We start from the raw sequence: 15,401 nt of genomic DNA, 5'->3' as shown, positions 1-15,401 counted from the left end.
CGTTCACCCTCTGGGCCAATAGGAAGGAGGAGGGCGGGGCCGAGGGGGCCGTTCGCTCTTCGGGTTTAAATCTGGGCGGCTGGGCGGTTAACGGTAGCCTGGGCGCGTTTGCGGGCCGTGCGCCTGCGCGAGCTGTGGGACGCTAACTGAAACCTGCGGTACTACGGTAGCGGGGCGGTGGGACTCGGTGCGGCCGCTGGACGTCTGCTGGACCGGTAAGCGGGCAAAAGCGGGGAGAGACGGTGCACGGGCTCCCCAGGGCCGCCCGCCCGCCCACAGCTGTGGAGAGATCAGGTTCTGAGTAGCGCGGCATTGGAGTTTCCCTCCCCTGGCTGCCGGTCTCCCCAGCGCGCCGTACGGAGCCTTGACGCTCCGGCCGAGCCCAGGTGTGCGGCCTGCGGAGGCACGTGTGAGCGGCGCCGTGCGTGCCCCCGGCGCGTTCGACCCCTCGAGGTCACGATGTGCGCCAGCTTCCGGTCCACTGCCAACCCGGCCCCCGCAGCGGCGAGCACCCTCGTGGTCGCCGCTCTGCGAGGTGGACGGGGCCGAGGGGCCTGTGGGCGGCGGAACCGGTGCCAGCGGGGCAGCCGGCTTCCCCGGAGGCCGTGAGCGTCCGAGACGATAACCACGCCCCGGGCCAGCTGGTGCAGACTCTGGTCTTTGTTGTCGTCGTGAAGGGAGAAAAGTCTTCTCTCCCTCTAGTTTCACCTTTTATGAACTTCCGGATGTCACAGTGCGAGAAGCTCTTTCCCTAATGAGTTAGGAAAGTGTAAAATTGAAGAATCCTATAGTCCTGCCCCAGAATGAAGAAAGAAAAACAACTTTTTTTTTTCTGGTTATAAGAAGTATACAATCTCAGTATTTGTAGAAATAAATCCAAGCACTGTTAAGTACATATTTAAAAAGGAGGAAAATACTCGAGATTCCATCAGCCACAGATCAAAAAAAAAAAAAATCAGTGTTCATATTTGGGTTTACTTAAGATGTATTCATTATGAGTATATGTTTACATGATTGGAAAAATGTATTTGTTTTTATATAATTGTGTATTTTGAATATAACAAAGTATATTCATTTAAAAAGCAGATTATGCCTTATTTAGTCCCTAATAGTTTAGGAATAAGTGATTTGATCCATGCCAAATGTAGATATGCATTATCATTTAAAAAAATTATTTATTTCTTTATTTGGCTGCGCCGGGTCTTAGTTGTGGCACGCGGGATCTTCACTGTGGCATGCGAACTCTTAGTTGCGGCCTCTGGGATCTAGTTACCCGACCAGGGCTGGAACCCAGGCCCCCTGCATTGGGTGTGCAGAGTCTTAGCCACTGAACTACCAGGGAAGTCCCTGCATTATCATTTTTTAATGGATGCATGGTATTTCTTGCTATGGCTCTACTACACCATGTATTATTTAACCTATCCCCTAATGATGGACATTTGTTTTTCCAATTTCTTCATCAACAGAAAATAGCATGGTAGTGGTTACTTGTACATGTACATGTTTGCGTTCTTGTCCAGTTTATCTCCTTAGAATAATTTCTTGGAAGCGGATTGTGGCTTAGAAATTATGGTACATTTTAAATTCTGATTCATAGTGCCAAAGTGCCCTCTAGAAAAACTGTCATCTCCCCTCCGCACCCTCCCCCCACACATAGTACACAGTGTAAGAGTACTTATTTCTCCACACTCCAGCCAGCACTGGGTACTGAAAAGTCTTACCAATCTAGAAGGATAGCTTAATGTTTTTGTTTGCATTATTAATGAGATGAAACATCTTTTTCTATGTTTATTAGTCATTATTTCTTCAGTAAATCATCTGTCTTTTCCCTATTCTGCTGGTGTTTGTACCTTTTAATAGCCTTCTAATAGGAATTTGAATTAGTGATTTTGAACCTGTTACAGTATTTCCACTAGTTTGTTGTCTCTTTGGATTATGGTTGTCTTTTTTAGGGTGTTTTGTTTTCTTTTGTTCTTGAAGCTGCGTGCTTTCCTTCCGAGAGGTAGAGAAATTTGTTCTAAATCTGCAATAGCCTCCCAGCAAAGTTTAGAATCTAACTAGTGATCCAGCCCCGCTATTCCAATTTAAAATCCTTCCCTTCCATACTCAAAATCCTTTCACTTGCAACTAGGTAAACATGGGACACAGAATTGCTTAAGATTTTGACCAGAAGGTACTGTTGGGTATTTTGGTCAATATCATCTGTATTTATCTACAGAATACAAGCTGTGCTAGCTTCTATGTGAAAGTTTCCCCCTAAGTAAGGAGAAAGGATTATCAGGTCTTTATATTAAAAAGAAAGAAAAAACTGACAGCTACTTGTGGACCTTATTAAATTTTATATTTTATTATTTGCAAACACCTATCTTCTTCATACGTTCGAGAAAGAAAAAGTGTACAATAATTTAACTGCAAAGAAAACACGTTAATCATAGTATAGTATCCTACACATGCCATAAAAAAATCTCTTTGGGCTTTAGTATTGGAATTCTTCCAGCCCATTCCAGCCCAGAGTCCTGTTCCATTTCTGTCCCTACTTTCCTCTGTTCTGTGTTTATCTTTTTAGTAGGTAGTTTTGTATTGCATGAACATTGAAATGAATGGTGTAATACTTCTCACAAAGCACCACTTTATTTATATACATAATATATATACTTGTATATTACATGTTATATATATTACATATGTAATATCTATAAAAACATATACATATAAAATCTCATTTAAACTTCACAACCTGTTGAAATAATTCCTTCCATTTTTCCAGTGAAGAAAGAAAAAGCTAAGCCCTACTTTACTTCTCACATTCATTTAGTGCCTACCATCGGTCTGACTCTGGAATTTATACAACGTATTATACAATACAGATAAATGAAGTAATTCTTCAAAGTTACATTTTGGGACTTCTGATTTGCTTCATCTATGATGATTGTCCTGAGTTTTTCTGTGGGTAACTGCCAAAAGTAATGTCATTAGATCCTTATTCTTCTAGATTTGATAATATAACCTGGTTAACCTTGAAAGGATTTCACTTAAGATCAAAGACCCTGGACTTCCCTGGTGGCGCAGTGGTTAAGGACATGGGTTCGATCCCTTGTTCAGGAAGATCCCGCATGCCGCGGAGCAACTAAGCCCGTGTGCCACAACTACTGAGCCCGTGTGCCACAACTACTGAGCCCGCGCGCCTAGAGCCTGTGCTCCGCAACAAGAGAAGCCACCACAGTAAGAAGCACACTCACTGCAACGAAGAGTAGCCCCCACTTGCTGCAGCTAGAGAAAGCCTGCATGCAGCAACGAAGACTCAACGCAGCCAAAAATAAATAAATAAATTTATTTTTAAAAAAAAAGATCAAAGACCCTGATCCTCTCTTTTGCTTCTATAGAATCTGCTAAGCATGGCTTTTTAGTTAGTGCTTTTTGTCCCATGTATCATTTCTTTATAGTTGATTTTTTTTTTTTGAGTGATTCCCTAAACTCTGTTCTTTTCTAGGTTTTTCTTTGACTTGAAAACTAATGCCAGTGAAAGTACATTGAAATAAGGTAGGCACCTGAAAAAAATAAAATGCTTTGGTTTGTCTTTACATGTTTAAGTGGGGATATTTTGCTATGCTCAGTGATTACGCTATCTTTACATCAAAATTAAAGGAGAAAGCAGTCATATTTTAAGGACATTTACGCTATCTTTACATCAAAATTAAAGGAGAAAGCAATCATATTTTAAGGACATTTAGGGTATTATGAAATGTTGGCAGATCAAGTCCCAAAAACTGATGACGTGATTCAAACTCCAGAAGACCTGGATCGTACAATTGGCAATTTAGAAAAAATCTTACTTCGTCCAGCTATTTCCCCATCTCTAAAATGGGGCTCTTTTCTGGTTCCTACTCTGCTAGAATGTAAAAGCTATTGTGTCTTCTTGCTCTTCAAAACTACAGGGTCACTTCACTTCCTTATACTATTTTATTTCCTAAACTTGGAACCCTTTCAGTGAAGTCTTCTTTCTGTGGCCCATCCACTACTGAGCATCAGTGTACTATTTCTATGTTAGTTTTGTTTCTAATTGTCCCATCTATTATTATATTTTACCTAGCAGCTTGAGGGTATAAATCATATTTGTATACCTGGAGTTTTGAATATAGGTAGGAACAAACTAATTATTTGTTGGCGGTAAATAAAACTTTGGATCTCATATAGTATATAGTATTATATCATAAATGTGGACTAGCAATGCACTCTGATGTGATGAAAATTGTTACTATTGAGGCAGAAGGTCTGACTTCATTTACTTTGATGTTTATTGTTTTAATTGCTATAAAGGATAATGTATTATTTAAGAGAACTTTAAACTCTTCTGAATGAATATTGGTGTTTATAAGTCATATTTTGAGGGTTACTTATCAACTTTGAGAACAAGCAAAGCCCCACCTCATTTTCCTGTCCTAGTGTGTGTCTCCAGAATGTGCTTAAATCTGAAATGTAGGAGTTATCCTGAAAGGTCCCTGCTTTAAACATCACACTCACTCAACCACGAAGTCCTGTTGCTTCTCCTTTCTTAATCTCAAATTCACCTACTTGTGTCCGTTCCCCTTTCTGCAAATCTAGTCTAGGCCGTCATCATCTATTTCCTTGATTGCTCCAACAGCCTCTTAATTGGTCCCACTGTCTTGCCCTCTTGCAATGCACAGTAAACCCAGAGCAATATTTTTCCTACACAATTCTGGCTCTTAATTTTTTTTTTTCCAGTGGCCTCTCAAGGTAAAATTTAAGCTTTTTTAGGAAGGCCTACAAGGGTCTAAAACATGACCCTTGCTTACCTTTCCTAACTGTGCTGTTGTCACTCTGAAGCCGTACTACTGTATTTACAGTTACCTGAATGCAAATGCTGTAACCTTTAACCTTTTATACAGCTGCATCTTCTGCCTTAAACACAATTAAAGCTCTGCTACTTTATCCCCACTTTAATTGACTCCCCCTTGTTCTGCAAGATTTAGCTTGCATGTCTCCTCTTTATAAGAGCTTTCCTTAAACCACTAGGCCAGGGATTGGTAAACTGCATGGCCTGTTTTTATATGGCCCGTGGGCTAAGAGTTTTTTCTGCACGTGTAAAATGTTAAAAAAAAGGGGGGGGGGCTTCCCTGGTGGCGCAGTGGTTGAGAATCTGCCTGCCAATGCAGGGGACACGGGTTCGAGCCCTGGTCCGGGAAGTTCCCACATGCCGCGGAGCAACTGGGCTCATGAGCCACAACTACTGAGCCTGCGCGTCTGGAGCCTGTGCTCCGCAACAAGAGAGGCCGCGATAGTGAGAGGCCCGCGCACCGCGATGAAGAGTGGCCCCCACTTGCCGCAACTAGAGAAAGCCCTCGCACAGAAACGAAGACCCAACACAGCCAAAAATAAATAAATAAATTTTTTTAAAAAAGAAAAAATATCCTTTATAAAAAATTTAAAAAAATAAAAGGACTATGCAACAGAGACAATTTGTGGCTCACACAGCACTAGACTGATAATAAGCTTCATGAGAGATGCTGTGCCTTACCCACTTGGGTCATTTTCAGGTATCTTGCCTGGCACTAAACCAGTTAATCAAATATATCACTTACTAAATTTTGTATTTTCAATTTTTGACACTTGGGCAAAGCTCTTTATGAGAATTCAGATGAGTAGTAAATATCTCATTTGCTTTTAAAAAGGACAGCACAACAAATCAGACACTTGCAAGATCTGGCTTTAATGAATGTGAACACAAGGCACAGGTTTCCAGGTGTATGTAAACATATGTCCATTTTAAAATTACTTTTTGCTTCTTCCATCTCTAATTCTCTTGGACAGGAATGAAAGAATGTTTAAATTCTTTCTTATTCAAGCAAGAACTTCTTTAGCCTAATGGTTTTTTGTTGCCTCCTAGATCTTGGTGAGTTCTCTATGGTTAAATGATGCTTTTAATTTCTGTATCAACACAAACTCTCTTTGTTGGTTTCTCCAAAATAGTATTTTCTTCCTCTCGTGTGTCATTACAGTCCCTTTTGGCTTTTGTTTCTTCGTCATGGAATAAATGTGGGTGCTCAATGCGTCCCCTACGTACAAAATGCTGGATCCGGGATTCTAATCCTTGGCATTTAGGACGATCCATTAGGGGCTTATAAGTGCGCATTTTCACTCCTTCTACAAAGGCACTGGTCTGCTTTATGACAGAGGGCTTAACATTTCTCCATTCTATCACTCCATCCATCTTTGGTCCTATAATGTATACAATCAAGCATTACATGGATACTTTACCACAATAGAATCACCTCCAAACTTTATGTGAATCTCCCTCCCCCATAACCCTGTATAACTCTGGTTCCCTGTCATACCTGTCCTACAGGGTACCGCAACAGAGTCCAGTCCTTGTAGCATACTATACAGCATCTGAGTTTTAACAGCATGATTAGCCCAGAGTTGCTGAAGGTGGGTAACATTGAACTCCTGAACTTCCCGGTCATAGATCCACTTAATATTTTCAAACTTACAGTCATACAAGACTAAAGGAAATTCTACAGCCATACTAGAGAGAAAGAGAGAAGAAACAGAGTATGAGAATACACAGCAGCCATCCAACAATTCTTAAAAAACAGGATTAGTTGGGTTAAAAGGAGGGGGAAAACTTTGTCAATATTGAGTATCTAACAGTTAAGAAAATAAAACACCATCCCTAACCTGGAACAACTTTATAATTAAAAAAAGAAAAAGGCAGCAAACCATGGATCAACTAGTTAGGCTTGGTCTACATTAAATTTCAGTGGTAACAAGTCACCTAGAAGTGAGCTGACTCGGCCCCACCATAATGCTATAAAACTATTTAAGGGGCCTGGTCCAAACACCGGTTTCTTACTGAAGGGATAGAACAGTAACAGAAGAAAATTAAAAGATACCACTCCCTGCTACATGTTCATAACATTCTACAAGTTAAGAGTAAAAGCTTCATGAAGGCAGGATCAGAGACTTAGTTATTTAAACAATGGTGGGGAGAGGAAGAATATTTTAAAATATATTCTTACATATCTCAGGGCAATAGCTGTTTTATTTTGGGGGTCTGGGTGTTTCCTTGTTTCACTTTTTTTAAACTTACCTGTATTGAGGCTTCTGGGGATTTTTCTCTATGTTCAGCAGCTCATCAATAACCTCTGGCTTCTCCATTCCTTGGCCAATCAGAAAAAGGATAGCCATCATACAGCGGACTTGATGGTAAAGGAATGCCTGGCCAATCACTTCAAACTGACATAACTGAAAGGGTTCTTGCCATCTCTCCTCAGCCAGGCTCTGGCCTACTAGCTGCACTTGAGCGGACAGAATAGTCCTCTGAAAATTAATCACCCCGTTGGCTACATCCATTTTACATAAGTTCCTAAAATCATGTGTGCCAACGTACTTCTGAGCTGCATAGTTCATGGTTACAATGTCTAAGTCAGCACAAGGGAAGAAATAGCGGTAGGTCCTCTCAAGACAGCTGAACCTAGCACTGAAGCTAGGTTCTACGGGAGCCCAGGCCAGTACACGGATGTCTGGAGGGAGCACCCGATTGAGAATGTGGGTATAACGGATCTCTATAGCTGCATCGTTGACTTCATCTTTTAAATTAAAATCCTCTGAATCCCTGCCCTTTGGAAAGTGAGAACGTAGGTCAAGAGAAATCACCTGTGGAAACAGAGAAAGATATTGTTTTACAGACACAAATAATCTGAATCCTCAGTATGTACACCTAGAATATATTGGTATTGCTCGCTTTGTGGAACAGTACAATGGCCCTTACCTGTCCAAAGGCACTAACTCCTTTGTCCGTTCGCCCACACCGGTGATAGTTGGATGTCTGTCTGTTTTCTACTAGTCGAGTCTTGGTTAGAGCCTCAAACAGTTTCTCTTCTATTGTATTGTTTGTGTTTTCCTGACTGGCAAAGCCCTGATATCCCCAGCCCAGATAAGCTATCTTTAGGGCTACATGTCTTCGACTGTGAGCGCTGAAATCAAATGCACGCTTAGCTTTTACAGCTCCTGAAGAATTTTCTCTAACGTTTGAGTCCTTGTTGTTGGCCTGTTCTTTTTTAAGTCTTTGTACCTCCTGCTCCAGTTCTTGCACTCTTTTTAGGAGTTTCTCAGTCTGGATTCTTTCTATGTCATTTTCAGCCATGATAAGACAACCTCAGGAATAAACAAATCATAGAGATCCACCCTATCTGAAAAGAGAGTAAAGAGGTACAATTTTAGTGCTGATTGCTTTGGTGATGTCAATATCATTCCATTATGTTCAAATAGTATGTAAGATTTAATTTGATGCCTAAAGGATATGGACTTTTGATTCTGCCCAGGGATACAAGCATTAGCTTTATTATGGGTTGATCATCCAGCTGTTAACTCTTTTCCATCCTGTCTGGCCAATTCACAGTGGAAAGGGAAAGTAGCATCAAAAAAATAATTCAGCTAGCATTGTTAAGAGTAGTCAGAATTTACAGAATATGTAGATTTCATTTCTCTCTTCTTCATGAGCTGAGACGACTGAGGACGGATGTTACTGATATTTTTTCCCCTAAAACATTTCCTTTTGACTTCTCATTATATTTGTCCCATCTTTCCAATCATAAGATCTGTTTATATGGAATATTTATGTCTACTCCAAGTTTCTATTGTTTTCCAATATTTCAGATAAAATTAGTGGCTTGTATGTTCAATCTAATACTCAGTTCCATCTTAAAGGTGGTACAATAAGAGCTGGCTTGATGGAAGAAACTTGTCAGTGATTGTACTTCATACTGGAAGTAGAATCTGGAGTCAAGATTTTCCTACTTTAAGCAGTTTTGATGGCAGAAAGAAGGTAATTAAGCATCAAGATCTTTAAGTCAAATTTAATGCATGTCCTGATAAAAGATTTCTGTACCTCTAGCAGTTAAAAGTCACTCTAGATAATATAATTTAGATATCAGTGTTGAAATTCCTGGCATATTGCAATAATCTGAGGACAACTGTACTATATCTATAATACTGGGACAGTACTAGACAATCTTTGACTGATGGTTACTTTAGTTAAAGAATATCATCTCCACATCTGTTCTAAGGCTGACTAGGTTATCTAAGTCTAGGTAGCTCATTTAGTTTTTTGCTCTTTGAGTTTCTGTATCTATGATAGATGAAAAGTTTAAATGTAAAAAATGAAACTATAAAAGTACTAGAAGAAAACATGAGATAACTTTCTTATAATCTTGTTGAAGTAGGAAAGGCATTTATAAGTAAGGCACTGTAGAAACCCAGAAACTGTAGAAAACCAAAAAAATGTGACTACCTAAAAATATGTTTCTACCAGCAAAAAGTCAGAAGGTAAATAACTGGCAAGAAAAATGTAAAGATGGTATGTATTCCATGAATATATAAATCAGTTTTAATATAAAGATCAACAAGAAAAAAATCCAACAACCTGAGAGGTAAATGGAAACAAGCATTTCATACAAAAGGGAAAAAAAACTTGTAAATGTATGAAAAGATGCTCAAATTTATTCAATTTAAATAAATGCCAATTTATATGAGAAGTATTTTCTTTACCAAACTGACTGCAAAGAGAGGAGAGGGTTTGATAGTATACCACCTTGGAGAGAGGAAGGAGAAACTAGATCTGGAATATACACTCAGTACAACTTCTTTAGGGGGCATCTAGCAACAGCTATCAAAATTGAGCACATACATACCTTCTGACCCACCTATTCCATTTCTAGAAATTTAACGTACACATATGCTTGCACAAGTATGTAAAAACTTACAAGATATTTGTTGTAACATTCGTTTTTAAGAACAAAAGACTAAGTCTAAAATCAGTCAGGGACAGGCTGAATAAATTATGGTACATCCTTACACTGGAATTCCGTGTACCTTTAAACAAAATGAAGTATGTCTACATGTACTGAAACAGCTGGATCACCAAGACTATCTTTAAGGTTCAGAAGAGTTGTATAATATGTTCCTTTATGGTATAAAAGTGCATATGAATATGGAAAATTACTGGAGAAATTATAAGAAGCTGCCTTTGAGAGTGAAACTTGGTTTGGGTGGTGTGAGGTGGGGAGTCCTTGCTTTAAACTACATGTATATGTATTCGTTTTTCAGCTTAAGAAGAAAAATAGTAGAGACACAGGAAATACTGGGCAGTAGATACCTATTCTAGATCCAGTCAGGAAACTGGCATTGGGTATTTGACTGGTTGGTTTGGGTACTAAAAGTTAATTCAGTGACAGGCTGTTGGGATGAACATAGTTAGCTTGGCAGCTGAAGGCGTGTTATTTCTTAAGCATAAGGAGTGTATGCATTTATATTACTGCTTTTGTGATGGTTTTTTGAATTAAATCACTCTCATGGTTAAAAGCAAGGACTCTGAATCCAGACTGCCTGAGTTAGAATTCCAGCTCCACCACTTATTAGCTGTGTAACCTTGGGCTGTTTGATCTCTCAATGCCTCATGTTACTCATCTGTGAAAAGAGGATACTAAGAGTACCTATCCCACAGTTGTGAGGATTACACGAATTTAATAAATGTGAAGCACGAAAAACAGTGCTGGATACATAAAGTGTCCCTCTAAGTACAAGTTACATAATGTACATTAAGTATTGTGCCCCATATCATTAGTCTCTTGAGCTTTTCTCATGCCTGAACTCACCTATCCTAGGAGCTACTAAAGGTGGCAAGACTACCAGGCAGTAAAAGTGGGAGTGAATAAGAGAGTGGAAATGAAAGCGGTTAATAAACTCTCGAGTTGAGTTAATGCCCCTCCAAAGTGCTCCCCTACTGCCCGTACTAATCTGTATTTTACTATATACTTAACTGTTCTACTTATGACTGCCTTAGCCATTCTTTCTCCATTTCACTGCTATAAAATAGTACACAAGAAGGGAATGAACGATTTTTGAACTGGAAATTTATTACTGGAAAACTGATCCGTGTTTTCTCTTGCAGAAGGTCCTACAGTGTAGGGGAAGCAGTGGAGGAACTTGTGGGACCTGATGGACAAAAATGGGCCAATATGGATCCAGAAGAACGAATGTTAGCAGCTGCTACAGCTTTTACCCGTATCTGTGCAGGGCAGGGTGAGGGGGGTGTCAGGAGAGCAGCCCAGTGCATCCCATGTGATCCCTACAGTAAAGCCTCAGTAACCCCAGGAACGCGACCTGCTCTTCCTGTGCAACTGCATTACCCACATATAGACAGCAATGCCTCTTCAGAAGCAGTCTCAGAGGCCTCCCAAAGACTCCGAAAGCCCGTGATGAAGAGAAAGGTGCTGCGTCGAAAGCCAGGTGGGGAAGTATTAGTGACGGATGAGTCGATCATCAGTGAATCAGAGTCTGGTACAGAAAGTGACATGGATGTCTGGGACTTAAGACAAAGGCTGATGAATCTGCAGTTCCAGGATGACAGGGAATCTCCAGTTGATATTTCACAAAAATTTAGTCTACCACGTGAATACCAAGGAATTTCTCAAGATCAGCTCATTTGCTGTCTACGAAGAGAAGAAATGGGCTCTCCAGCTTATGAACAAGACCTGATCGTTGCCAGCCGACCCAAGTCCTTTATTCTCCCAAGGCTGGACCAGTTGAGCCGAAACCGGGGCAAGGTAGACCGGGTAGCCCGCTATTTTGAGTATAAACGAGACTGGGACTTGATGCGGTTACCTGGTGAAGATCATAGGAAGGAATTACGCTGGGGTGTCCGAGAGCAGATGCTTTGTCGTGCAGAACACCAATCCAAGCCTCAGCACATATATGTTCCAAACAATTACCTAGTACCAACTGAGAAGAAACGATCTGCCCTTCGTTGGGGTGTTCGTTGTGACCTTGCAAATGGTGTGATGCCCAAGAAGCTTCCCTTCCCTCTTTCTCCTTCTTAAGTCTTTTTTTTTTTTAACCTGTCTCTCCTTTCACAGCATTGTTTGGGATAACCTGGTTCTTAACCTCTCTCCTTTTACTTAAATAGAAACAACTAACTCGAAAGACCATGGAACAGAGTGAGGACTTCACCCATCACTGGTCTTTCCTAGGTATATGTCACATTGGTATCGGATACCACTTAACTTCCAAATTACCACTCATACCTAGCAATTGCAAGAGGAATCATGCCAGGAAAAGAAAAACAGACCTGGTCTTTCTGTTTTGTCAGACTAGTAAGCAAAGCCAGCACTATTTCTGTTTTATAAACTTGTTACCTTTGGCCAGTGTGAGTTGCTGTTTTTATGAGTGTGTTTTTAAAGTTGCTGGGTAGTAAGCTTATCTATTAAAGAATTTTGGAAATTTGTGAATTTGACCTTATTGTTACTTAAATACTTCCCAAAGATGATCTCAAACCTAGGTTATGATTCTGCTTCCAATCATACTCCCCATCATACTCTCACCACCTAAATAATGAGAGCCAAAGGGAATGAACAAAAGCCTGCCCTTTACACACAGTCCTAAAGGAGGGAAGGTAACAGCATAGATAACCTTCGTTACTAAAGGAATATAGTAAATCCAGCTAACTGTTCTAATAATTTTTAATAGATGCTCAATTACAGCACTGTGTGACGTGCAAGATTCTAACCCAAGTTTTGTTTCAGAATTATTTCAGCAATATATTGCCCTCCATTTGTTACTTCTAGAATGCCATAGTTTTTATAATTTGCCACTAAGATTTTCTTAGAAATTATGCCTGTCACTTGAAGGCTATTCCCACTCTGCAACAGAACTTCAAACTCCTAGCAGCTGGAACCAGATGGAGAGATAATAACCAAAATGAATCTGATCTATTAGGGTACAGACCAAATCACTAATTTAGCTCACCTGAACTTGGATCTATTTGTTCCTGATGCTTCTGGTCCAAAAACACCTAAAATCTGGAGGTTGTCAGTTTTAGCATTTAAGCCAGAAGAGTGACAGCAGAAATAGCTTACTTGTTCTAGGAAAAAAACAGCTGTGTAACAAAAATGAATGACCTTGACCATTACTATCTGCTAAAATACATTTTCTCCGTAATATTTAAGCGACATTATTCATTCATTCACTCACCCAGTTCCATCGTTAGGCATTCATCAGGGAAAGTAAGAATCAGTGACTCAAAGATATATGTAGGATACATTCACTGCAAATACGTAAAAACTGCAAACTACCCAACAACAGTGAAATAATTAAACGTTAGACTATTAGTCACTGGAAATCTATGGTAAGCTAATAGAAAAATGCAAATTAGGTCAATCAAGTTGCAAACTGTACCGTACAATCTCAGTCATACTGCACACGCAAGGCACAAGGAAAGATCAACACACCTAACTCTAGGTGGTGGGATTAAAGGTAGTTTTTATTTAAACCTCTCTTCTTTAAAAGTTAAAAGCCGCATGGCACTTTTTACATACAACTTACAGCAAAACAATGATTTACATCATATCTCAAAGACCAATATTACCGGATCAAAAAGTTTCCGAAGTGATTACCTAGTTCAACCCCTTATATAACCGAAAAACTAGTCCAAAGGGGTTAAGCGAGTAGTAAGACATTTTGGGGAAAAGAGGACCCCTGACGGGTGAAGCACAGTGGTTCCCAAACAGCCATGTAATACCTGGAGGGGGGCCACCAAATTACCACAAAGGAATTTCGTGCGTGCGCTAAGCATTGATTGTAAATATTAAAACAGCCGTCGCTAGACTTTCGATGTATTTTTTGAAGTTAAAAAGGTTTAGTCTCGAAAATATTAGTAACCAGTGTAAATAGTAGAAAGAGCATTCCCCATGATAAACTTTTAAACCAAAGAAGGAAGCAGGGGTAATAGCCAAAGGATTAGGAAACACGCACTATGATCATTAATACTGGAAAGTAATCCCCCAAACAATTTGAAAATCGTTGCCACGCCTGCCCACCCCACATACTACTGGGATCCCGACCTCTACTAATATTTCGTTTTATGAGCAAACAAAAGTCTAACTGAGGCAGAAGAGATTACACTCCGCAGTCCCAGGGCCCTCAAGGAATCGAATTAAAGAAGCTCCTACTGCTGCACGTTTCTGACAAGTGCTCCAAGAAGCACCAGACACAAAAACACGGTCTTTAGCGAGTTCCCATTTCCATGCTCTAAAGAGTGCTTTCCTGAAAAGATCAAGGTATGGGAACAGGGGCTTAGAGGGAAGAAAGAAACGTCCATCCGTTTGTCCATCTGCCCGCTCCCCTTTGAAGGACCCAGAAAATAACCCACCCCAAAACCCCCACATTTACCTTCCGGTCGTCGGCCACGCAGCTTTTCTCGAGACAGGAAGCTGTCCCTTTGCGTCGTCTACGCGCGCGTCCGGGGCCTCATGGGAAATGTAGTCCATCTTCATGGGAAATGTAGTTCTAAGAGCCGGGAGTGCAGGCTTGACGCTGAAATCTGCCTAATGTTTTCTAATCTAGTCACCATTTGTCCACCTCCAACAAGGCAGAATCTGGGTCCTGCGGTAGGACAAGAATAAAAGGATAATTTCTAGTGCGCTAAAGTAATAGAAAACTAAAATTAAAGAACTTGGTCTGATTTTATTCGTACTTAAATTAGTAGAAAGTTATCATTGAGAGTCAAAAACATTTACAATTAGAATCCACATGGAAAGGCTGAAAAGGAATGTGATCATCTCAAAACAGACGACTGAGGTGTCCGAGAGTGACCGAACAGGGATGGGGAGTCTTGCTTCAGTACCACGGAGAGATCATAACTAGGTTTTGTTTGTGCGTTTTTCTAGAGATGCTGATCGAAACCGCAAGATTCCAGTTAGAAAACTGGCGGTGGGGGAGGGGTGGGGATTTGGTTCTTTTGTCCAAATTTAGCAGTCATTAGTGCACAGAATCTATCCCGGATTATGCAGGTGAAGGTAGGAGGTGAAGGTTGTACCGAAAGGGAAACGGTTTTCTCCGGATTGCTTTACCAAGAGGCGCGTATCAGAATTAAAATGAAAATAAGCCAGTATGTGGAAACATCACAGGTATCTAGTAACAGGGACGGTAGTTAGAGCTTGAACAACTTTACTTCCTCTCTGCATCTTTCGCATTCGAATTCATTTGTCAGATGAAACTCACCAATTCTGACTCTCCATTTTCCTATGCCATTCACTAGCCTTTCTGACATCTTGCAACACAGAAGCGGAAATTTCGGGGGGACGCGGGCACGAGAGCTTGAAGCGGGGTGGAGGGGTCCTGCCTCACCACCAGGAGAATAGTCTGGGGAGAGGGTGGTGGGGTAGGAGAGGTAGGACTCTCGAATCCGTACGGAGATTGCTGCCGCTTAGAGTCCCACGCTGCTGTTGGCTCAGCAGAGGTCAGCCGCGGGCGAAAGTTCACCACGATAGCGCCCCTGCCGGGTTTCCAACGCCTGGCGCTGACTGGGGGACTGGCAGACCACTACA

At 40.8% G+C, this 15,401-nt stretch overlaps 2 protein-coding genes across 8 annotated transcripts; one reads left to right on the top strand and one right to left on the bottom strand.

Annotated features, from left to right (window-relative positions):
• The first annotated feature begins 86 nt into the window (after window positions 1–86).
• HYLS1 (HYLS1 centriolar and ciliogenesis associated) lies at window positions 87–12,285 on the top strand. Of its 5 annotated transcripts, XM_068555744.1 has the most exons (5): window positions 87–215; window positions 3,491–3,540; window positions 6,365–6,447; window positions 8,728–8,845; window positions 10,970–12,285. In XM_068555744.1, the coding sequence occupies exons 4-5, from the start codon at window positions 8,832–8,834 to the stop codon at window positions 11,895–11,897; spliced, it is 942 nt and encodes a 313-aa protein (XP_068411845.1). In that variant the 5' UTR covers window positions 87–215; window positions 3,491–3,540; window positions 6,365–6,447; window positions 8,728–8,831; the 3' UTR covers window positions 11,898–12,285. The 5 variants fall into 5 exon arrangements, with proteins under 5 accessions (XP_068411845.1, XP_068411844.1, XP_068411848.1 ...); XM_068555743.1 differs by lacking the exon at window positions 6,365–6,447; XM_068555747.1 differs by lacking the exon at window positions 8,728–8,845.
• Window positions 5,708–14,294, bottom strand: PUS3 (pseudouridine synthase 3). 3 transcript variants are annotated; one of them, XM_068555741.1, is made up of 6 exons: window positions 14,245–14,264; window positions 12,823–12,937; window positions 7,790–8,210; window positions 7,109–7,674; window positions 6,354–6,544; window positions 5,708–6,237 (listed from the first exon to the last, which is right to left on the bottom strand). In XM_068555741.1, the coding sequence occupies exons 3-6, from the start codon at window positions 8,162–8,164 to the stop codon at window positions 5,927–5,929; spliced, it is 1,443 nt and encodes a 480-aa protein (XP_068411842.1). In that variant the 5' UTR covers window positions 8,165–8,210; window positions 12,823–12,937; window positions 14,245–14,264; the 3' UTR covers window positions 5,708–5,926. The 3 variants fall into 3 exon arrangements, with proteins under 3 accessions (XP_068411842.1, XP_068411841.1, XP_068411843.1); XM_068555740.1 differs by lacking the exon at window positions 12,823–12,937 and having other exon boundaries at window positions 14,245–14,294; XM_068555742.1 differs by lacking the exon at window positions 14,245–14,264 and having other exon boundaries at window positions 12,823–12,952.
• Between the last annotated feature and the right edge of the window lie 1,107 nt (window positions 14,295–15,401).

Source organism: Eschrichtius robustus, chromosome 11 (genome assembly GCF_028021215.1).
Source record: "Eschrichtius robustus isolate mEscRob2 chromosome 11, mEscRob2.pri, whole genome shotgun sequence".
Lineage (NCBI taxonomy): Eukaryota > Metazoa > Chordata > Mammalia > Artiodactyla > Eschrichtiidae > Eschrichtius > Eschrichtius robustus.
This window is presented reverse-complemented; position numbering and strand designations above follow the sequence as displayed.